Source organism: Buteo buteo, chromosome 10, assembly GCF_964188355.1.
Source record: "Buteo buteo chromosome 10, bButBut1.hap1.1, whole genome shotgun sequence".
Taxonomy (NCBI): Eukaryota; Metazoa; Chordata; class Aves; order Accipitriformes; family Accipitridae; genus Buteo; species Buteo buteo.
In genome coordinates this window covers 35,752,947-35,777,719 of record NC_134180.1, presented here as the reverse complement: position 1 = coordinate 35,777,719, position 24,773 = coordinate 35,752,947, and the positions used below count along the sequence as shown (strand labels likewise).

Sequence of the window (24,773 nt, the reverse complement as noted above, 5' to 3'; positions counted from 1 at the left end):
GTGTGATCATAATGGTGATGAAGATCAGTGGTGTGTATTTGAATGTCTAGTAATGAAAGCAGAAAGGTAGGCCTGAAAAGACAGTTTCAGCTATGAGCGTGGAGACGAGTCTCTGAAGTTGGGACCAGTCCGAATATACCACGACCACTCTGCGTCTCACTCACAGAGATCCTGAAGAGTCCTAAAACGGGATTCTGAAGAGTCAAAGGGGCCCAGCTGCGTAAAACAGGAAGTAGGTAAAATTCCAGTACGCATTGAAAGAAAAAAAAAACCACCAAGTATGGAAAGTCACTGCTTTTTAGCTATTCAGCGCTGGAGCTGTGTCAAACTTGGCTGGTGTCCCCCTCTTCTGAAGGGAAGGCTCTCCTGGCACCTTTCCACAGGAGGCCCAAGAAGCCAGAGGGATACAGATGTTCCCCGAGCTTCACACTCCTTTCGGACGCCCTACAGCAGCGCTCCGCTGACATGCGGCCTGCCTCCTTCCCTGCCCTGTGCTGGACGCTTTAGCTTTTGCACCAGCAATCCATCTCTCAACAGAGCCGCCATCTTGGGACCGTCCGTCCTTTGGGACGCCGAGGGGTTGGAAATCGTTCCACTTCTCACCCACCCCGGGAGCTCCCCCTCAGCACCACAGGCGCCTGAGGGAAGGGCCAGCGCCAGCCAGCCTGTGAGGGGCGGGAAGGGGGCACCCGGGCAGGCTGTGCGGGAGAGGAAGGACGAGGACAGGGGGCCCTGAGAAGGGCAGAACGAGAGCTGAGGGGCCACAGGCAACCGCCCGCCATGGCGGGAGCGGGCAGCGGCCGTTGGCGCAGTGCACTGTGGGAAGGGGCAGGCGCGGCCGCGCAGGGCGTTCCGGGAGCGCCGGTGACCGCCAGCCCGCCGGAGAGCGCAGGGCATTGTGGGAAGGAGGAGGAGCGGCGCCGGAGGCGGGAGCTGGCGCCGCCGGCGGGAGCTGGCGCCGCCGGGGCAGTGCGGGGCGGAAGCCCCCGGGAGGCGAGCCCGGCCCGGGCCGGCCCCGCCGCGGCCCTCCCGCCAGGGACGGTGCGCATGCGCAGCGCGGCGGGGGCCGGAAGCGCCCCGGTTGCCGTGACGACGGCGTCGGCCCCGCGGCGCGGCTGAGGCGGAGCGGGCCGGCAGCCGCCGGGTCCCCGGCCCGGCCCGGCCCATGCCGCGGAAAGCGCTGCTCTGCGTCCTGCAGCTGGACGTCCGCTCGGTGAGTGCCCGGGCCGCGGACCCCGCCGTCCTCAGCCGGGGCGCGGCAGGGCCGCAGGCTGGAGAAGAAGCCGCGGTTTGCCTTTCCGGCGCCGCTTCCCGCCCCGCTTCCCTCTCTCAGCTACTCCTGGCCCCGGGCGTGCTCCTGGGAGGCTGGCCCGGGCCCTGTTGCCGAGCGGGGGGCCGCCCTCCGCCTGGCAGTGCGGCTCAGCTCTGGCTCCTGGGCAACCTCTGCCCCTTCTGTGAGCATCCTCCAGCAGCCGGACCCTGTGCCCCCGCTCCCCGTGGGTCTTAGCAGCAGCCGCGCTGCTTCACAGTTCTCGCCTTACTGTGGAAAAGGGCGTTTTTAAGAGACAGATTCTTGGGAAGCTTCGTGGTGTGGGAGAAGCACTCTTGGAAAAAAAACCAGAGCAAAAGAAATCCCAGGAAACAGCAGTTCGTACGAGGTGTATGCACCCCTGTGGGCGATGAGTTCCCTGTGAGGGGCAGGATGCGGCTCTGGAGTACCTGGGTGGTACGTGGCCGGGGCGGGGGGTGAGGTCAGTAGGTGTGGAAGGGCCAAGTTTTTACATTAATCATGTCAAGATCGTTCCTTGTGCACGTCGCAACGTTTTCTGCTTATATACAAGGTGGGAGTAAAGTGAGAGTCTGTGTCATTCTCCTGATGGCTTTCAAGAAGTAGTTGAATTAGATAGTGCTCTGTTACTCCGGAGTTGTTGGCTTCATATGCCCCGGTTGCTGTAATCCAGGGGTTAGGGCCTCCTCACGGTGCAAGTGCTGCCAGAAAGGAAAACCTGAGGCACCATCCAAAAAATTCCAGTGCAGATGCAGAAAGTAGGTACTGGGAAATGGACCCAGTATTCCTGACCGCTTAGCCACTTTTGTTCCCAAACTTCTGTGGCTGCTCTAAAACAGAGCTGTGAATTTCTACACATAGATGGTGAGAGTATCACCTTAATGGTGTTGCTCTGATGTCTCAACAGCTAGTGTTTGTCTTCATAATGCAAAGGCCTGCTTGGTTCCAGGAAAGGAGCGGATGTGCTTTTCTTTTCTGTTCCTACTGCTGTGAGCTATTCGTGTTTCAGGAGAGAGTACAGGAAGGCGTTCCTCCAGGGTCATGCTTCTTCAGTTGTGGGGTATTTGTTATTCACCCTGCTCTTAAGACTACAAATAATAGTGGAAAGGGGCAGAACAGGAAATCTACAACACAGATATGAGTGCCCCTTTCAGCACATGTGGGTCATTCAGTTATATCCCTGCTATGCTATATAATTTCTCTCAGATAACCCTTTTAATAAGTGTATTTAGTCTGGTTTTGAACACTCGGTTTGCCTTTTTTCCGCACTAGAGCCTACTTCAGCATTTCAGTCTTGTGGCAGTTTGAAAACTTTCCAGCATAAATTTCCTTCTGGCTAGTTGATGCCCTACTCTTACACAAATGTCAGCACGGGCCTTTCACTTAAATATTTTTTTTCCTTGCTTGGTGTTTGCTCTCTTGATGTATTTTTGGGGCAGCCATTCTGTCATTTCACAATTGATCCTTGTCAGCTGAAGAGACCTGGTTCTTTTGGTAGTATTTTGTGTGATAGGCTCACCAGTCTTCTGATCATCTTAGGGATGGGTGCTACTTTTCCACTTTGAATTTGCATCGATCAGGATTGGAATTGATTTCAGCATCCCAGATGGAGTCTTACTGTTGCCTTAGGTGATGTCAGGGAAAAAAAGTCTAACATTCATCCTATATGTCTTAATATTAGTCTCTTCACAGCTGCACTGCAGTTATGCTGTCATTTATTAACACACTCATCATCTTCCTCTCAGCCAGCTTTGAAGGTTAGCCCCTCCAGTGAAAGCAAAAGCTGTTGTTAACACACAGTAGGTGCATCTCATCTCTATTACTGTGGTCCCGCAAACAGGGGTTTTTTATATCTTTTTGTTGATCTCTGATGATTTCTGAATTTTAGTTGGAAGAATTTCATGAGAACATTCTGACTTCTTGTGTCAGGCTCATTAAAAATATTAAAAAGCATGGATCCCAGGATATAGAGATGAATGGTTTTAATAGTAACCCTTAGCTTGATGCCTCCCAGTTTTACACATTATTGATGCTGTCCTTTGGCTACTTCTGTACCACCTTAGGACTTTCATACTAACTCCCATCTTCTGCATCATAAGTAATAATTTCTCATGTGGCACCGTATGATAGCCTTTGTCCAGACAACAGGTTTTCAAGAAAATGTAATGTTTTGCTTGAGTGATCTATTTTTATGAAACATGCACTGCTGGGCTTTTTTCTAGTCATGTTTTCCTCCATATCTTTATTCTTTACTTATGTGTATCTAAATATTCTGATTGATGGGGTTATAATTTTTCATATATCTTTTTCAGCCTCACATAGGCCTTGCATTTGTTATTTTTCAGCAGATGGTTCTATCCTTGTTTTCATAACATAGGTTTTAATTATGTGTAGGTCCAGCAAGAAAAATCACATACTTTTAGAACCTGGGCTGAATATGATTCACCCTCCCTGTGGCTCCTTGGTCCAGGCCTAGTGCATACTGGGTAACTTCTGTTTCCATCATTTCATTCTTTAAGTTGTTTTTTTGCTCCTGTATTAAGTATCATTAAAACCAAGGCAAAATATTCATTTGTGTTTGGGACGTAGATGTGCTAGTTTTCACATCTCAGTTGATGTATATTTGTGTCCACTTGTTTTCTCCTTGATTGTTTTGTGACTAAAGTCTTGTCCAAATTTCTGATTCCTTTTCCCGTTCTTTTACAATGCTCTGTGTATTTTGTCAACACTTGTTGAAACCTACCCCCTTGTGTCAGAAGTTCTGTCCTCTTTGTTTTTCCCGTGCTTCAGGATACGGATGGGTTTTGCTCCTTTTGACGTAATGAAATTCTAAGATCTTTTCCGATTTGAGTCCACCAGCTCTTTGGTTTATCTCACTGCTGGTTTTCTTCATTTCTGAAAGGCTGCTCTTCTAAAATGGAAGACTTTAGTTAAAGACCTTACTAGGTTTATCCTGCCATTAATTGAAATGGAATAATTCATGATTGCTCAGACTAAGATTTTATTGTTACTTGGTTTTTTGAGACTAATTTTGGTTCCTACCTCTGCTGCTGGCATTTAGATTGCTCATGTAGCAAGAGAATGAAATTCACATTATTCTTCATGTCATTGCTACATGGAGAATTCACAAATGCGGCAGTGAAGGTAGGTAAAGCTTTAAGCACTAAGATGAATTAATAGCATTGTGGATTACTGCTAGGTAAGGAGACTAAAATGGCATCTCTTCACATTGAGAAGATTATTTTTGCAACTCTAAGTCCAAGATGCTATTCTATCTAGAAGCTTGCGCTCAGCAGAAGTTAATACTGTCCATTGCCCTTCACTGGGGACTCTTCTTGTTTTGATGGTAATGGACAATTAAAGGGATTTTTCAAGGCCTGCCTTTTTCATCGGTTACCTATGCAGCTACAGTTTTAGGACTGTGTGTACCAAATGCCATTGGGGGTTGTGGATCAGTAGAGTTCTGTTCCTTCCCATGAGATGAATTCAGTGATCTCTTTATGGCTATTTGTGATGTCCCAGCAACAGGGCTGGTACACATTTTCCATCCTCCTGGGAACTGCAGCAGAGAAGTCCAGGGTAACACTGTCCTAGACATTTATCATAGTTCTCCTGATCGGTTGTAAGATCAGCTAATTGCAACATTGCTATCCCTCTGCCTTAGCTGATCCATAGATAATACTATTACGGTTTATAAAATGGTCCCTCATCCTGCCTGAACAGTTTGCAGTCAGATAGGAGCTTCAGTTTGTCTCCTCAGTGTTACACAGCTCCATGCATCACATAGTACAACACAGATTTCATGAACTGCGGATATACATGTGTGATTCATTTTTGGAGCTGGTTTAAAGTTACGTGAACATGTACACTTGGTGTTCCAGCCCAGGCAATGAGTTGTGCAGTTTGTCTTAAGGGTAGTAGAAACACAAGTTTCCACATGTGTTGTCTTGCCCCACATGCACATTTGTAAGAATGTATTTTCTTTTACAGGTTAGCCAGAATAAATAGCACCTGTTGTTTGCAGTTTTGCCCTCTCCAATGTCTTAAAAACTCTGCTGTTTCATCTCAATCAATAGGCAAATATTCGTTGCCTTCTCTGAGGCAAAAGGCACAAAACCCCAGCTAAAAATTACTGTAAATTCTACAAAAATATCAAGAAGAAAAGCGAGAACTAAGCTAATATGACTTGTATGTAGTTTGGGGGATCTTGCCTTGTATGAATGAAAACTGTCTCTTTCACTCACTCCTATTCACACTTGCAACTGCATGAGTGTCATCCAAGCTGTTTAATGCTTGACAGTCTGTTTCAATTGGGATATCTATTATTCTGGCACTTTTCTTGCAGATTTGAAGCCCTTGTTTACATGGAGAGGAACCCCCCTTTTTTTTTTTCCTCCTCAGGTATTTATGAATAGAAGCTATTTTTTTTAGCTTATACTGTATCTATAATAATCTATTACACATTGGTTTCTGTTATTTCTTTCACCTGAGGCTGTTTTTCTGCTGTTTATATAGTTTTCTTTTAAATCCAGTTAGGATTTCTCAAGTAAAACATTCATTTGGGAGTAGAAGACTGTAACCAAACCACTTATTTTAATTCCTGTCACTCTCCTTTGTCTTTCTACCTGGCAATTGAAAGTCTGAACACTTTCTCCAGCAACCTTATGTTGGAAGAGACAACCTCATATTTATTATACTGCGATAAAAAGTGAGCAGTAGAACTGAAGTGAAAGGTGACTATTCTCTGGCTGGGTAACAGAATAAAACCATGTGGCTTGGAGAAAACAGCAAATAGTTTTGCAATGAGTTGTGTACATCCTTGCAGTGAAAACACAAGTAAGAATGTCTGATGTTCATCAGAGCTTTAAAAACATACCAACTTCTTCTTACTTAAAGAATAAGAGTTGTCCAGAGAAGGTTGAGATTAGTGGCAGTATCTGGCAGGCTAATGAGGAGCCTTCCCTGCCTTGAGTACCCTCCAAGGTGGCCAGACTTCTCAGATAAAACTTTGTGTGCTGTGTGTCTGACAGTAACGGAACAACAGTTGCTTTTCCTCATTTACATTTTAGAAGGCAAAGTTAGTATAATATTTGTAAATAAACTTGCCCTTTCTGGTGGGTGGCTGGACAGACTATGGGTATCTAAGCATGTACATTTCCCAGCTTCATTCTCTCTGTAGCTAGGCTAAAATTTGGATGGGTTTTTGTGTCTTGGCATCACGTAGACTTCATTCTACATGACTCTTCATATAGAACCTGATGTGACCCGTGATGATTAACTTATATAGTCAATGCATGCCTTTTAACTGTATTAACCTGGGATTGGGATACCAGGGTTTAGTTTTAGTTGAAGGCAATAGAGTATCTTTACTTACAGTAAGAAGAATTTGGTCCTGATTATTTTAAAATGGTGACTATTTTTCCTGGTCAGTCTGTACCAACAGAATTGCTTTAGAGAAGAATTTTTTTCACTCTATCTAGTCTGTTACAATCTGACTCTCAGAAATCAACCATTTCAGCCTTGACCATTTCACTTTTATCTTGAAACCAGACATTACTTCTATAACTGAAGTTGAGTTTGTTTAATGAATGTGTTTGTTACTCTTACAGATAACTTGCCCCGGAGTGCTGCTGAAAGACAAAGAGGAACTTTATCTCAGTGTGTCTGTACTTGGGCAGTACAAAAAAACTCAATGCGTCCCTGCAGCATTTCCACTCTTATTTCAAGAAAAACTAGTGTTTGAAAAGGTAAGATAATGTCAAGAGCTAATACAAGCCAAATAAAACCCATCCCAAACTCCACAAAAACTCACTGCAAAGCCCCTGAGCACAAGTAATCACACTGAGGATGGCACAGTATTATAACTCCTGCTTCTCTTCAGCACAGGGGAGGTGTGTGCCTATATTATCCACATGGTGACTGAAGAATTATGCGTACTGAAGATTATAATGTATGATGAGACTTTTTAGGTGTTTGTTCATTCTTTTGTGAACTGTCCTTTTTCTGTGTCTGTTTTCCTGGCTTGGAAGGAATGGAATGTTGTTGCTCTAAGAATTATGGCAAGGTGAAGAACAAAGACTGTGTGATATAGGAGAGTCAACTTAATTTAGTAGAAAGATAGAATAGCAGCTCAAGCCTTTTTGGTGACATCTTTTTCCCTTTGAGATGCTTTTTTCATGGTTTGTCACCAGAATTCCCGGGTTGGTACTCTGGCCTTATAATTTATGGTTGTTTATCACATATTCTGAGTCCCTACTAGCTTCATTATTAGTACCACAGGGATAATGAAACACAGTATCTTACAGATATGATCTGGCTTCTTGACTACCTATGAATAATAATACTTTGCCCTTTCTAGTTCTTTTCCTTTAAGCATCCCCCAGCACTTTGAAAACCAGACTGAGTAAACATCAGTGATGCTCTGGTGATGTGAGTAAGATACAAACAGTGATAATTTCACCAGCTACTGAAGAGTAAAAAAGACTATAGTTCTTTAAAGGCAAACATACCACAAACTACGTAAGGGAAATGTACTGAATACTGTTTTCATTGTAATTTAGGGGAACTCCAAGACAGCAGGATCTATCTGCTTACAAAAGAGGTGAACAAGAAAGCTGAGAATATTATCTGTCTTCTTACAAATAGCTATTGAATAGGTGTAGATATTTGTGGAGCACCAATATTTGGTGTTTTTTAGTGTTTGGTACCTTGAACAGCGAAGTGATCTATACCACTCTGATGAGACTTTTGTACAGAGTTAGGGGGAAGCCTATTAGCCTCTGAATATCCACTGCAACATCCTCCCCTATTCCTTGCCATCTATTCACATGGGATTCAGGTTAAAAAAAACCCTGAACAGTACTCTGTACATGAATAGTCACTTCCATGAAAATGAAGCTTAAAGCATTACTAATATGTTAAAGAACATATTCTTCATCTATCAGAATTCTAGTATATTCAGCAATTTATCTTTGTCTCTTGAAATTTTCTCAGACAATACTTACCTCTATGTGTTCAACTCTTCACAATACCTCCTAATTTAAATATGGAGAGGTAACCCTGAATGGCTAGAAAGCATATGGCAAGAACTGCTAGCTTTCAATGAATTTGATCATGCGCCAAATGATAATTTCAGTTTCCTTTATTTTTCCAGTAGGAATAGGACTCTTGGCAACCATCTGAAGCAAGGAAGAATATTGATTTTTATTTTTTTTTCCTTCTCTTTCCCCAGAGGTCCATCTGATTACTTCAACTGTGCCGTTATTATTATTTATTAATTTATTTTCCAGGCATTTGCTGATGTAGTTGATCCTGGAGACCTTGTGGAGTTACTGGAAAGTAGGTTCTGCTTTTTATGAATACTATGTTGTATGCATTAATGTCATGCATGTATGGGCTCTAAAAACTTTTTGGAGGTTTAAAGTATGTGATAATTTTTCTATCAAGAGCCTGTTCTCTGAAAAGCTAGTGGGTAACCAATGTAGTATATCATGTACTAAATAAGTGGGACCCTAGCACTAGTGGGTTTTCAGAATAGAAAATTTGTTGTCAGTGCAGGCAGAGGTTTTTTGCTATCTTTGGTTACTAGTAACTTACCAAAAATACTGTTAGCTAACAAAATGTCTCTAGAAGTGTATGCCACATGCTTTAGAACAGGAAAAGGGTAAAAAGTCATAATTAATGGAAAATCCATGTGGTTATCCAGATAGGTAATGGATCCTTTACCTGATCATTTATTTCATTAATTTTCAAATAATAGAAGCATAAACTTCTGATTTTTGTATAATTATTCTTTTTATTTTTTAAGAGAATTACATGTCTTGCCACATGTGGAGCATAATGAATTGTAGTGAGACAACACTGACCCTGAACTCAAACTCCAGCAACTCATACTGGGAGTTAGTTACCTGAAAAAGTGGCAAAGCTTGCATTTTCTTCTTTAAAAGAAGGACAAACTTGGCAGCAGATAGAACTTACCAAGTTCTAAGTCAAATTTAGAGTTGTCATTTGTACACTGCTAATGCCATTGTGTTCCTCTGTGGTATTTATGCAAGCTGTTCTTAATTTTTTCTTATTGTTGGTGTAGTGGAAATAGTGCAGCTATGTATAGTGCTATGAAGCTTAAATCAGTGAGCCATTTTCTTGACTATGAGAATTACTTTCCACTTCAGTTTTTTTTAACTCATGAAAAAACTTTTTCCTTTCTAGTTGACACAGCAGTACTTGAACTAATACAGCTTGTTCCTCCAGGTATTGTATCAGTCTCTTCATAAATTATGCAGTTTAATAGGTGAATTTCCATGAGGACATTGCCCATTACAGCACAATCACTTTTTCCAACTCACAAACAACATAGAAAGCTCTTCAACAAATAGTCCTCTGAATATAAAATGTTAATAGATCAAGAGGATCTCATTCTTGAAAGAGAATAATAACTGAATATTGAAATGTATCATACTCAGGCTTAGGAAAGTGATAATATTTTAAAAATGGAATATAAACTGAAATCATCCAGTGCACACTTATTAACTGCATCACAATTCACTTGCAAAGTGGCTGTCTGTGAAATTTCAGAGTGCATAATCTTGTTCTCAGAATGACACTTTTTTCCTTCCATTTTAATGGTGACCATTGGGAAAACTCTTATCCTCACTATAAGTATTATAGGTCTCTTGGGATATGTGAAGATAATAAATAGCGATTTGTCGTACTTCTGTTATTGGTTTGTGTGATTATAAAAATCTATTTTAATGAAATTCAAGTGTTCCCATGAATAATGTAAATCTGCATTTTATTGGAAATAAAGTCAAGTTTTAAAGAGGACTCATTTGGAAACTGTGGTATTAAAAGCACTCTCTGTCACTTGTCCTTAGTACTTTCAAGGAAATGATTGCTTCTCTCGGGTAACTTACCAGACTGTTTACTTGAAGAAATGTACTGAATGTGGATTTTTGTTGTGGGAGGGTAAAAGATCTTGGGTAAGGAATTTAATTTTCAGGGGTCAGAGATAAGTGTGATACAGCCCAACATAAGCTTACAAGATGACTGCAATAGCACAATTTAAATTTTTTTATAATATACATTCAAGGTTTTCCCCTAAAGAAAATATGTTTTTTAAAAAGTAGGAAACCAGCATAGTAAGAAAATCTTGAGATAATGATTTTGATGTTGCTTGCGTTTCGTTTTACTACTATGCCTACTATTACTACTACTGTAATATGGAATGATAAATTTTTTCATAAGGGATTGGCTGCCATTAAAAAACCAACTAGTTTCTTCTGTGGCATGGAAGGGAAAGAAAGAGGAGAACTACTGAAGAATTGCCTAGAGAAAAATTCTTATATGTCTCTTAAAGAAGATTGTATTAACTGTTCTATAATTTTTTTACAATAACAGTAAAACATACTTTCAGAGTAGATTCTGCCCATTTCTGCTGATGATTTAACCTGATGAGGTTATTTCCTAGTGTGATACAAGTTTTAGAGCCATGTTGTTAATTTGTAAAGAACAAAATTTATCTTAGTTTCAATATGGTCTTGTGTGTGATGTCTGTACTCTATGGCTTTATCTGTTTTCCAATCAAAGCATATATTTTCTTTTTAGTAGGAAAAATTCTAGCTACATATGAAGAAAATACAAGAGATTTCCTGTTCCCTGACCCTAAGCTTACCCACGGGCACCATGGTTTAGATCGTGAGATTTTAATGAAGAGGTCCTCTTCTTTTACAGTGAGTGAATATCTGTGGATTGTATTTATGATACAGTGTGTTTCACTGAAGAAACCCCTTGAACTACTTCAAATGAGAAGTGATTACTTCTGACAGATTTTGCCATTTCAGGTGTTGAATGTACAAATCTACAGTTGAACTTTGGTGAAGGTATAATCTTTTTTCAAAATGCTTCAAGAAATTATTTAATGTGAAAAAGTTAGTTTGCACTTGGTTTGCAGTGTGGCACTGTGACATGTCTTCTGTTCAGTTTAATCTGTGGTGCAGTTGGTAGTTGAAGGGATGCAAGAGAAGAGGGAGATGTCCTATCAACTTCACGGTTCTCAACAGATAAACCATGTACTGTTCCTTCGCAGTCTGTCTTTGTAGCATTTTGTTTCAGACTACTTTTTGTACTGTTTAGGACGGTGACAGCCAGTACAAGCTTATAGTGCCATGCCATCTGACTTGTGGGCCTCCCTGTGGTGCAAGATCACCACTAAAATAGTAAGTAACTGAAATACAGCTTAGTGCTGCATGATTGTTTTTCAGTTCCAAACCCTGTTTCTTAAGGTCTGTTCAGGCCATTCACACTCATTTAGTGCTTTTTCTACAGTTTCAAAAAAGCTGTCGTAAACAACAACTAATTGGCAGAATGAGTGCAATGAATTAATGTTAATTTTCTGGAGATAGGGGCTCAAATACATAGTAAATGAAAATGAATTCATCTCACACTGCCCTTTCGTAGAGTTTGGCTGTTGAATCTTGGGTGTCAGTGGAATAACTCAGGAAGGCACTTTGAAGATTATGGTGATGATGTGGGAGATTTGTGTTTGGGGTTTGTTTTGTTTGTCTTATTTTGGTTAAGTTTTACTAGCAGAATGGCAGGACATTTGGATTGGGAAGATAGGGACTCAGTTGCCCTGTCCATTGTGATTGGATTAAAAACACATGGCAGGAGGGAAATGCTGGTTAAAGGTCATTGATATCTTTTAGCTAGTATAATCTTTCCCTGCAAGGGCAACCTGGAAATTGCCCAGTCACCTGGAAATTGCCCGGTCACTTGCAATTAGAAGTGCTAATTTGGTGTCTAATGCTGTGTTACATTTGAATTAATTAAAGCTGTGATTTTGTGGTACAAAATGTATAGTTCTGTGGCAGCTTAAACTGTCCCTGCAAAAATAACCATTATTTTTTGGCCATAGCATCTCTTTGATATGACTTATCCTATGCATGTTAGTGGTGGCTCAAGGGAGGGGGTAGGACTGTATTGCTTCCATATTACTTAAAGAATAGGTACTTTCCTGGTGTTGAGAAAGAATAGATAGGGAGGTAGTAATAATACCACCTCATTTAGCAAACTGGTTTCAAATTTTTTATAAATGCAATTTAATGAAGCTTTGTAGAAGCAGAGCCACTAGAGAAGTTTGTTGGACTGAGTTCTTTAATACAAAAATTATGTATTTTCTAGTAAAGAGAAGGTGCCATAATTTGTGAGTTGTGAGAAGATGTGATCAGAGTCATTTGGATGTGTAGCTGAATGATGACACTGTAGTAGCTTTAAAAAGTTGGCTGATATAAGACAGAAATATACTTCCATGTCCTTGGGAGCAGTGTAAATTAAATCCATCTCTGCCCTGGAACGAGGACTGCAGAAGCATCTGTTGCTCCGTTCCATCTCCTTTGCAGAAAGAACAGTTTAAGAAAGGATTTTGGCACACTGACCCCAATTTCAGGAATAATAAAGAAGCTGTGTTTGATGGAATTGGAGCGAGGCTCCCAAAAAGAACTTGAGGTTCCTCTCCTTGCTTGCCAAATGGGATACCTGTGAGAGGATTTTTACTTCCAGTAGAAATGTGGTCTCAAACGCCTCCATCTCCTAGTGGTCTCTAAGCTTTACTGGCAAGTATCTCCTGCTAACTCTGTCAGCACCAAGCACTGAATGTGAATGCTAAGCAAAAGGGAAAGTGTTAAAAAAGGTTGTGAGAACCCTTACAGTATTCCCATGCTAGTCAAGCCATGTTCGTCCCACATGAAAAGTTATTTATAGCTAGCTGAGATGTTGAGTATTGACTGACAGCTGTGCTTCACTGGCACTTTGATTCACAATAAATTTGTCTTTTATTAAAAAAAATAAAGGGAGCAACAGCAAGGTTGCGGTTGTGGAGTTCAGATAGGCAGTGACAAGCAGTGTCTGATTAACACTGCTAATCTGCCAGTTGGAAGAAATCCCAAGTTGAGAGGATCAGAACTCCTCCAGAAATCTGGCACTTGGCTGATAATGTCTCTGGCTAAATGTCTTATGAGGCTTACAAACACAATACGCATACAAGATGTGCCTCAAGTTATCTCTCCTGGTCCAGTGTTGCCCAGCTGAGGCTTTTGCTGGCTCTTCTGTATTTCTCTGCAACCCTTGCCTTTCAGAATATGTTTAAGCGTTGACTGGTGGTGACTTTTTACAGACATTCTTATCTCAATTCCCCACTCTCATGCAGCATTTGCCACGTTACTTAAAACAGTTTCTTTTTAGTTATGCTATCTTTTGTTAGCATACCGATACAAGACCTTCTATTATATTCATATATACTTTTTTAAGCTACAGACTTGTACACATGCTCCTTACAGTCAAAACCATATATTAGACTTGTTTTCTAACTTGTGTTCTTCTAAATATGAACCACCTTTACAGTTTTTCTATGATCAAATTAATATTATGTCCATGTCACTTCAGTTTAATGACTGGTACGGAAAGACTGACAAGCCTGGTCAGGGCTGCAGATACCACTAAGCCGGAGGCAGAAGAACAGATCCCAAAAACTTTCTGGCTGGATTTTCATTTACAGTTATGTTTGGGGCTATATGGCAGTCTTTACATAATACTATATTGAATATCCTGCAGCAATCCCTAGTTTGGGAACTGCAGAAAATAGCAGAACTCTGATTGCTTTTGGCCTATAAGTTACTTTTGTCATATCCATGCCTATGTATGTGAGTGTCATCCTGTATTCCCTCTCCACAAACCATTTCTCTAAAGAAACCATGGTTTTGTGTGATTTTTTTAGCTATGAGCATTTAACAATTCGGTAATCATTCCCAGTCTCTGTGAGAGCAGTAGGTGCTCTGTTGTTGCTTTTTATAGAAGACTTACTGATTCTGATGTGTCCTTTTTTAAATTGTTGATAGCACTTGACAATTCATTAGTAATAAAAATGAGTTGATTAAAGATGGTCAGTTTTAAAATCTGTTTTATATGCCATAACCTAACTTGATTGAATCCTGGACTCTGTTAATTGCTATGACTGAGCTTTCTTGGCATTTTTGTCATTTCATTTCCATAATCTAACCTGGCGCCAGATCATATTCCCTTATGGGAAATCAGTATGTGTTTGGGCAGGTGGTAGAGAATACTTTGGTTAGCAGTAGACTTTCACTCATAAATTTCCTGCTAATTCTTAAGAATATGGGGTAGAGTCACAAACAGACCAGCTTCTTTTCATTTCCAAGTGATTTTGTGTGTTCATGTGCACAGATGCCCATGCACGCAGATGCCTTGGGGCAGCAAACTCTGTCTGTGTTGGAAGAAGAGGGTAGAAAGTTCTAGGGACCCTTGATTCCCTCTTTGCTTCTGCAGAGCTGTGTAAGATGCACATAGGTGATTCCCACTTGTTTATAGTGTATGTGGCCTTTAGTTCTTTTATGCCTTTTTTAATGTTGCTGGTTTAGGAAATAACACTTGTGTGTCATAATCTCTGCCATTTGCACCCAGGAAATTTTGTATACATTGGCCAATTCTAGCTAAATCTAACAGGAAATAGAGCTCTGAGAGGTATTATGTTTCTAGACATGGCTGCAGTAAAAGAAGATGAGTTGAACAGAAACTGTTAGCCCTGTAAAGACAGAAGGACCTGCCAGCCATTGCTACCTGTGTACTGGTTGACCAGGAGGCCCAGCTGGACGCTACTGATTCCAAATTGGTCAAGCTAGGGCTGCCTTTTGCCATCCACATGTGTAAGGGGGGATTGAGAGGAAGTGGAACATGATAATAGAATATGGGAGACAATCCACAGAAATCAGACTTTGCTCTAATAGTTATAGAATAAAGGGTATTCTTAATCATGCTGTTACAAATGAGTAGTTATTTGCAGTGCAATTGACTAATTTTCAAAATGTTTTTACAAAAAAGATTGTACAATTGAGAGTACTTATAAATAAGTTTCCAAAGTTAGCGTTAATGAAACTTAGGCATTAACTCTAATGTTCTAGAGCATGACTGGAATTTTTATTGATGCTACATAGCATGGCGTGAAAAAAATCTTTAAAAAGTACTTTTGACAAAGAAATGTATTGAAATAAAAGTCAGACCTTAATTGTTGTACAAAAGCAATATAATCATCTGTAATTGAATTGTCAGAAATGCAAATGTTAGCATCTTGACATTTACCGTTGCTGTTCTGTCTTTTCTAATTATCTTTATTAAAGGCTGAAATTAACAAAGGAAATGGCTGAAAATTAGGAATGGTTTGTTACATTAGGTGACATTTACTTCTTTGATACCCTTTATCTTGAGTTGGAGCTTGATGTTCAATTATTGTCTCTCTTCTAGGGAATTGCACCAAAATTGAGATTTTCTACAAGCTCCCTTATTACAGAAAGTCTGTTAAGCTCAGGAAGGAGTCATATACAGGTTAGCATAATTAAATTGTTTGCAATTTAATTTCTAGATTTAATATTGATAGCCTTGGTTCCAATTTTTACATGTGCTGCTCACTTCAAACTTTTCTCATTCTTTTGTTGTGGTTAAAGCAGTTATCATGGGTGCTTGACAACTTGATTAAATTTTTAATCAAGTATGAGTAAAGAGTGGGTTTGGTGCATGACAGTAAATGCTGAGAGTTCCTTGAATCTGAAACAATTATCAGCTGCTATGTTCTGTGATCAGCTGAAGTGTCAATCCCTGGTGTATTTGTAGGTGGGAAGATGCCTTCTCACCATTTTTTACTGACACTTAAAATTAAGGACAATGAAAGCTAGGTGAAGTCAAGAGAAGGTACATTATCAAAAACAAACCAATTAATTTAATTGTTTTCCATAATGATATCAGTAACAGTAATGAAGATTTTTGTTGCAAAGGCTGTCACCAATATTAATCTGGAAATGCTGCTTCTGCAATGAGCAAAATTAAAGGTGAAGTAGCTGAAGAGACTGGGGAAAAAAAAAAAACCCTCTCTGATGCTTTTGTTCATTTGGTAGCACGCTTCTCTGGTCTCACGGATTGGAATTTTTGTTGGGATTCCTGGCACAAGCTATCACATAAAGTTACTCTTACATCCTCCCTTTTTTGCTATGTTATTGAAAAATGGTGCAGGTTCATTAAAATGGAGCGGTTGTCAGGAAGGCTTGCGTGCAAAGACGGTTACGTGACTTTGACCTGTTTGTGGCATTGCTAATTAGTTCACTGAGAAGTTTCTTGCAATTTTAGCAGACAAAATGTATTGGGACACTTAGATAAACAAAAAAAAAATCAGTGAAAATTGTCATTGTCAGAAAACTAACTTCACTGAAGGTGACTTCAATGAGGGCAGTTTGATTTAAAATTTAAAATGTCCTTAAAAGTATTTAGTATGTTATGAATGGCATATCAAATTTGCATATGTTGCAGTGAAGGTCTAGTTTCACGATTGGTGTAAGCCAGAATTCACATTTCTGGTGAAACTGAAATTAATCTTAGAGAGCTAGGTCTGGTTTTGTTTGGTCCAGTTCCATACTCTAGCTCACTACCACCTGCACAAGTGCTAGTACAGGCGTGAGAAAGACAGTGGCATGAATAGTCTGTGTGATGCCAGGTTCAAACTATGTTGATGCAAAACAAACACACAACCTCAGCCTCATTCATTGTTGGGTGTAGAGGGAAAGGCTCGAAGGCAAGCTGGACATTTTATTTCTGGGTTCCTCTGAACTGAAGTAGTGCATGCAACATTCAGATTTAACACTAAAGTCAACTTCCTCAAGCTTGAAAAAGAATTTCTAACAGGAAGAAAAGTCTTGCTATACCATCATTTTATATCTTTTATAACCTGTGATTTTTGGGCCAAATTTGACCAAAACCCCTAATTATCCATACTGCAGTATTCAAAGTTAAAACATGCTGCTGACTAAGTAGCCTGATAAGAGTTGTATAATCTAGAGTGCCTTGACCTATAAAGTTTGTAGAGTAATTGAATGCTCATTTAATGCCAGGAATTACAAAGGAGTGATAATGTATTTCAAACAGAACATCGATGCTGCAAGCAGTTTCCCAGAATTTTAAATTGGTCACTGAAGAAGTTAATGATTACTTGGAGGTGGTGTCAGTCCTGATTGTTAGGTAGCCTTTGCTGGTAATGACAACAACAAAAACTACAACAGCACCACCCCCATCCTATGTGGTGGGAAGGGCGGTGGTGAGGTTGGTTGTTCCTCCACTTTCCTTTATTCTGCTGTCTGTAGGTACTTTAAAAGCAGCGTCAACTCAGACATAGACTTTTAAGGCAATATTTGATAATGGTGGGATTTTTATAAATTTTAGCTACAAAAATCCGTATTTTGGATGTCAAGTGCCAGTTGTACAAATAAACAGCTGCTTTGCCTCCTCCTTTGCAAAAGTATTCTTGATTTGAGAGGATCTTTTGAAGATGGTCTTTAAAGGTTTTTTTGGGGGGGAAGTGTTGGGGTTTTTTGCTAAACATAGCTTCTTGATTATAACTCTTTAAAGAACTAGTAAATTCACCATGATCCAAGAAAATATGCATTTCAGAGAATGTAATTATGCTTCTTGTGAGGCTTTAGGCAACTCTAAATGTATATAATTGAAACTATTAAATAGGCTTCTATTTTAATCTATGTATTTTATTTTGAAGGGTAAGAAATTCAAAGGTTAAAAAAAACTTTAAACAGATGAAAAAATGCTTCAAATCTCTGTATGTCCAATCCAGGTAAAGTTTGTGTTAAATGAACTTGTGACAAAATTCAGTTTAATTTTTTTTACAGTCTCTGCACACTAACTGTGTGAGAAAACTAATTGGGTAAGTATTAGATACTTAACATCTAACATGTAGTAATGTGTGTTTTAACCTTGTTCTGGTTTCAGAGAAAATGGTAAATCCATTGTTGTTTTTTAAATTGCTGTTTGATTATAGTTTTGTGAGGGGAGCTTCAGCTGACATGGCGTCTATTTCTGTTTAAATTATTAGTTCCCTGTTTGCATTATTTTCGGTGATCTTTGTTCTGCATGCTGTCAAACCAGATAACGTCTCTTTTTCACTTTAGGGTGATTTGAATTGGGTACATCACTCAACCCCAAATGGAAAATTGCAAACACAGTTACCAAAGAAAAATACTGTTTCACCTGAGAAAAGCAGACACAACTTAGCAACAAAGAACTACGAGCAGCCTACAATAGCTTCTAAATCACGTTCTCCATCTCCATACACAAAAAGACGAATGTGTGAGCTATCAGAAGAAGCCAGGCAACGACTGGCCCATTTAAACCTTGGTCCTTATGAATTCAGAAGAGAAACCGATAAACCTCCATTTGTAGTTAGACGGGTTTGTATTCTTTCCAAAGTGCTTCCAGCTTAAGCTCAGATCAAATATTGTTCTTTCACTAAATACTGCTCCAGAAATTCATTCAGCTCTTAGTTTAGATGAATAATTTTTCTCTCCTTAACAGTCTGTCACATAGTGATTTAAATGTAAAATTAACTAAAATAAAATTTCTTTTATCCGCATTAGTAACAGACAAAGATCAAATTCTTTCATGAATATCTTGGTTAAATTCTCTGAGGCCCCATTTCTTTTCTTCCAGTGCACTAGACAGGATAATAGGTGTATAAATTCAGCTTGGAAGTAATTGATATTAGTATTAAAAATTCCTGAATAAGACTTTAAAGAAAGAGTGTCTAGTCACATTACGAACACTTACACTTCCTCTCTTTCAACTTTTTTTATGTTGGCATCCTGTGATCTTTGAAACACTTCCTTTGCTCAGAGCTACATCTCTAATGCTTTGACTTGGAGTTCATAACCAACCTGACTTTAGCACCTTAGCACCCACATAAGGACTTTTTGCTAACTGTATGTGAAAAATTATTCTGAAATTAGGTACTTATTTAAGGAAACTGTGTTTAGGTGCTCGAATACGAAGGGGCCACGTTTCCCAGCCTCTTGGGGGATCATATTCTCATGTTACTTTTTTTTTCTCTGCATTTTTCTTATGGTTGCAACAATCCTTTATTTTTAGAAAACTACTTTGAATGTGTAGGGGCAGAAAAGGGATTGTTCTGATTCTGTGCTATGACATTATGATCTGTCTACAATTCTGGACGCTTGTCACAGCCATTGAGATAATTCAGTGTTTAATTAGTTTGCTTCTCACTTTATTTAATTTTTTTCTAGTTTATGTACAAATGAATTAATGATAACTTGTCAAATTTTAGAATTGTTTTCCAAGTTTTATTCTACATATAGGTACCTTTTAGAGATTCAGATTAGCTTTAATAATGCATTAATCATTCATCAACCTACTGTTTATCTCTCTCTCAGATATTTTTCTTTTAACTCCTTTTAATCAATTCTTCTGTTTTTTGATCTATAGGTGAAGTTCACAGTTTAATTATAGCATCTTTAAACACTGATTATTGATTTCGATTGCTTGGTTATGTTTGTACAAAAAAGAAAAAGCTTGTCTCTTAGTGTACCATATCCTGACTCATGGCTTTTCTAGATTGAGAACGCTCCTTTTAGGGCATCTTTACTGCTGAGGACTCTTTTGGCCTGGAGATTTTGCATTACATGAAGATTAAAATTAGATTATGCTAAATGTAACTTTTTTAATCAGGAAGAGATTCAGATCTCTTGGTAAGATCTGAACTATCTGGAATAAACATGAGATCCCAAGAATTGTTGGAAAAGACTGCAGACATTATAGATGAAGGAGAAACTATCTGCATTTTTTTTCTTTGAACAGTATGATATTCAGAGTTTTCTAGCACTGTTTTTGTTTATGCACAGTAATGTTAATAATACACATGAGCAAAGTGTTGTGAAAATAGTTTTAAATAGTATTTAAATAAGAATAAAATATTTCAGAAAGGACTAGATGTAATCTTCTGAACGAAAACAGATAAAAATAGGAATTGATACAACTGATACTGAGCATTTTAACGTATTTTTGCTTCAGGTTGAACAAACAAGTCCTGGTATTAAACTTCATATCTGGTGTCCCACGCAAGAAAGCGCACTGGAAGCCTGGACCAAGGTAGACCATGGTCAGTATTTTCTACTATATTTCTCATTAATGCTTTTGTTTTCTGTAGTAGTTTAGTGAGGTCATTTTGTTTGGGGGTTTTTGTTTTGGGTTTTTTTTATTTATTATAAAAATATCAGTCTATAATGGTGAAAAAGCTGTTCTTTCTTCCTAAGAACAGGAAGAATACTGAATAAGCTACTGCTGCAAAAGGTGGTTTTGAATAGTTCTTCACCTCATGGAACTTGGAACATAGTTCTACATTATATGAAAGTAGGAGTAGAAAATACCAAAGTCAAAGCAAGTACTCTGTTTCACTCCATTTGTTTTGATGAGTTGGATAGTGGAGCAGATCTACACCACAGTCTGTGGGTGTGTTGGTCAGGCTTGGAGTATTGATCGTTTTGAAGTTCAAGGGCTCTGTTGCTGAATAATGTTTATTTCAGCAGTATTTGTGAGTAGTGGATCAGTGACTTACCATTATTAATGAGCATCCAGGTTGTGCTCCAATACCTGCTTCAGCATTCATTGGTGTCAGTAAGTGAGGGTTTAATAAAAGGCGTGGGATCAGAAATTTAAGGAATTACCCTAAAACTTGATTATATTGCATGTGTCTGGCAATATGAAGATTTTAATAAGTCTCATCAGTATTAGTTTATGTGTGCTCTGCCTCATTTTTATTGTGCCTCCTCACCAATTATAAACTGTTATATAGCAAATCGTTATGAATTTGTTATTTTACATTTGTTCTTTGTAGTAGCACTGGGTGCAGGATTTTAAACGTTTCACCTTCCCTTTGTGTTCATACTTACCAATCTGTAGTAGCTGGATAATGTAACAGACCTATTATCACCTGATACCATTGCATACTTCCGAAATGAGTTGGTGGTTTCTGGCCAGTGGTTAGGAGACCGAAACCTACCTCACTATTAATATCCAGAGGATTCACTGGTCACTTGCCTGTGTCTCGAGGCTTAACTGTAACTTCTGAAAAAAAACAGATTCCTAGGATTAGAAATCTTAATACTGACAGTACAGTTTAGTCCTTTCTTGTTTTCGTGCAGGTAGCTAATAGAGGGGTGTCTTTACATTGCTGTACAACACAGAAGTACCTCTTTGGTCTTGGGTCACAGTGTGTGGGTTGTTCAGTAGAGACTAATATAACTGATCAAGAAGGCAGACATAATTTAATGTCAGTCCCTCAGGGATGAGGTGTGTATTGACATTGGTGAAATATTCGAACCTCATACGGACCTAATAGTTTCCCCACGTATGTTTCCATGTGCTTCATACTCATCTTTGTGGGTCAGTGGTGAAGGAAGGAATGAAGAGGTGACAGGAGGAGGGAGAAGTGGTCATAGGGAAGCTTGTTCAGAGAAGATTAGCAAAGTAGTGTAATGTACATGAGAATTTTGGGGAGTGGTACAGCTTGATTTTATACTGATTTAGGCAATAAATAGCTTAACAAAATGTGCCACTTCTGTCTATGCAGAAGATGGTGCATACACTGATTCATTATTACAAACATTGTATTCCATTAAATGTGAAGTCATTGTTTTCAGCTAAAGAAAGTGATTTCCTGAAATATACTGAGGAGACTGCTTAGAATTTCACAAGGTATAATGATAATAGTAATAAATTGCTTTAGTACTATTTGGGAGGAGTGGTAAGCTGTTTTGTAAAAGATTACATATAATTTAGGATATTTGGATTTTCTTTTGAATTTCTTCTGGGATGCACCTGTTTTTCTTTCTCCAGATCCTTCTCTTCTCGGTAGCTACAGACCCAAGAAAGCAAAAGTGAGTACTCTGAAGTGCTATTGTTTACACATTGTTTTTTGGGAAGGTCTGATTGAGGATTGTCTTGCATAGGTATTTTTGAAATTTTATCTACTGTAGCATCAAAAGCAAGAAAAGGAATGTTTTAAATCTGATCTAACCCAGTTTAGGCCTGCTGACAGATTATTTACAAATAGAAATGTGAAACTTAACACTCTATAAGATATTCATGCCTGTAGGTACAGAACTTGCTTCTCCTTAGCATTAATGCTTGTGACAAGGCTGTAGAAGAGCCTTTAAAGGCAGTTTGCATTTGCCTTCCCAGTTATTCTGAGAGCACACTTCATTCTGGAATTGTACCGAAAGGTAGCACTGGTACAGTTGGCAAACCACTGTTCTGTTATTTCGCATCCTTCCTTTTTCAGATTTTAGCTGCTTTGTCTAGTAAATGGATCTGAAGATTAATGTCGGGGTTCCTTTGGGTTTTGGTGTTTTTATTCTTTCCATCCTCATTTAGTTGTTTTTGCCTGAAGTACTGTAGAAATTGTGGGTTTAAGCATTTAATTATGTATGCCCTCTTAGATTTCCTAACGGCTAGGAAAAGTGATGATAACAGGGAGGAGGAAAGAAGGGGAATTATAAGGATAAACCTTGATATATGTTAAGCACACTTTTGTCAGAGTCTAAACTTTTGTTACCAAGGATTGCAGTTTTTTGTACCATGTAAGTTTAACATATTGTGCCACTTCGGGTTTGTTCCATGGCTTTAAATGAGAAACTGAAAAGAAAATAGAGAATTTCTGCTAAGTATGCTAAATATGTCTTTTTTTTGTTGTGTTTTTTTTTTTTTTTTTAAAAATGATGGCTATTTTAAGGTCGTGTCATCTCCCCCATCCCTCTGCCCACACCCAATGGGAAAGTAGATTTTAGGAGCAGTCATTGGAGAATGCAGATAGCTGAGCTACAGGTTAATTCATCATGTTCTTGATGACACTAATCACTTGTGATTCTCACAAAATCAGGGCTGAAGAGAATGTATCTTTTTCTTGCCAGAAATGTTATATAGCTTTGTTTAAGAGGAGCTGTTTCCCAAAGCTGAGGAAAAAACCCTGCAACCTGATTATTGTTGGTCTGGTTTTGTTGTGGGTTTTGGGTTTTTTCCTCAGCGTTGAGAAACAGCTCCCGTAACAATCCCCATGCCAGGTAAAAGTGGGTAACCTGTGGAGACGTTTTAGTGGTAAGTTTCAGGTTAATAGGAACTACGGAAGGAGTAACTGGTATAGTGAAGAGTGAGCAGAAGATGAGTAGATGGGCCTGAGTTTTCCCTTGAGGAACAGCAAATCATGAGGAGAAAAAAAAAAGTCTAAGGTTCGTGTTGTTTAGACTCAGGCATCATTCTGAATCTGTGAGATTCCTGGGAAGGGTGAGCCTTTAAGTTGTGCAGTCAGAAAAGGTGATAAAAGGACTGTTACAGTAGACTTTGCCATAAGGTAATGTGTTAGATACCAACACAGTCCTCTCACACTTGATTTAATTTAGACCAGGGCTCTTTCTATGAAATGAGGGTCCTTGTTCTTTCCCCAGCAGGCAGATACTCCTGCATGTATGTGCAACCTTTAACCTTTTGGTTTGAAAAATAAAAACATGAAAACTGTACATCTTGATATTCATAATAAAATTTAGCAAGGTTTGTTGGGTTTTTTTACAGGCAAAATCTACTCATGGAAAAGACTTTGACAGTTCTGATGTTTGCAATGAGGATGGCATCTCAGATCCGCCCAACAGACAGTCCCATTCTGCTGCTTCATTAGAGCATTCAGCACCTCCAGCATTTCAGAAGCATTCTCTAAGTTCTGTGCTAAATCGATCTTCTCTAAGGGAAAGGTAATGACTTGGTTTTGTTTGTGAAATTCTGGAATTATTAACATGAGCAGATGCTAACAGTACTTGCATGACTATAGTTTGCATGTTTGGAGGTATGCAGGCTGAAGAGACTGAAAAATCTTTCCCCAACAACTGCGTTGTCATTTGACTTTTCTTCAGGTGCCGTGTTTGCCGTCACCTCTCTGCTTAATGAATACAATCCTAACAATACAGCAATGAAAAGGATCTCTGATATCTTTGTTGCTAACCTTCTCTGAAACAATGAAGTCCCAGATTTCAGGCTGCCAATGTCCATCTAAAACAGAGAATACTTAAATAAATAAATAATCACTGTTTCAGAGGCGATTAGAATCTCAGGAATGTAACTATAGATGCATGTCAAGTAGGCTTTATGGCAGGTACCTGGAAACCTTTATTCCTTCTGACTCTTGACTCGTATTTGTAAGCACATACTTGTCACTGTGGTGTAGTCACATATGAGACTAGTATGCGTAACATGCTTGGGCTAGCTTTAATCTAGTCAGTGTATTATTTTCCAGTCTTTCTGCTTTATTGACATCCTGAGATTTTGTTGTGTTTGAGTTTAAGTTTGGGCCTCTGCAGCAACTGTGAGTACATTACTTGCTGTATTTAAGTTAGTTTTCTTAGTAGTCTCCACTGACCACGATGGGGTTGGGGTGGAGACAGTTTCTAATATTCCTTCGTTCAGTAGAACGTTTTGGGCAAACCCCACAGCTTGGGTGTCTCTTGAGGGTGGGATGGAAGAAATGTCAAAAAGCAACAGATATTTTTCATGCTTAAGTTTTCCAGTCCTTCAAGGAGAGCATTCCCTA

The 24,773-nt window shown here is 39.2% G+C and overlaps 1 protein-coding gene across 2 annotated transcripts in view; it reads left to right on the top strand.

The window, feature by feature from the left end:
* The first annotated feature begins 988 nt into the window (after positions 1-988).
* SPATA6 (spermatogenesis associated 6) overlaps positions 989-24,773 on the top strand; it is a 46,003-nt gene continuing 22,218 nt past the window's right edge. Inside the window, exons 1-10 of one of the 2 annotated variants that reach the window (XM_075037068.1) lie at positions 989-1,213; positions 6,898-7,035; positions 8,578-8,626; positions 9,497-9,538; positions 10,895-11,016; positions 15,599-15,679; positions 18,301-18,579; positions 20,213-20,300; positions 22,037-22,077; positions 23,765-23,940. In XM_075037068.1, the coding sequence (XP_074893169.1) occupies positions 1,166-1,213; positions 6,898-7,035; positions 8,578-8,626; positions 9,497-9,538; positions 10,895-11,016; positions 15,599-15,679; positions 18,301-18,579; positions 20,213-20,300; positions 22,037-22,077; positions 23,765-23,940 (1,064 nt within the window). In that variant the 5' untranslated portion in view covers positions 989-1,165. Of the gene's footprint in view, positions 1,214-6,897; positions 7,036-8,577; positions 8,627-9,496; positions 9,539-10,891; positions 11,017-15,598; positions 15,680-18,300; positions 18,580-20,212; positions 20,301-22,036; positions 22,078-23,764; positions 23,941-24,773 lie in introns of both variants that reach the window. The other variant, XM_075037067.1, reaches the window with a different exon arrangement.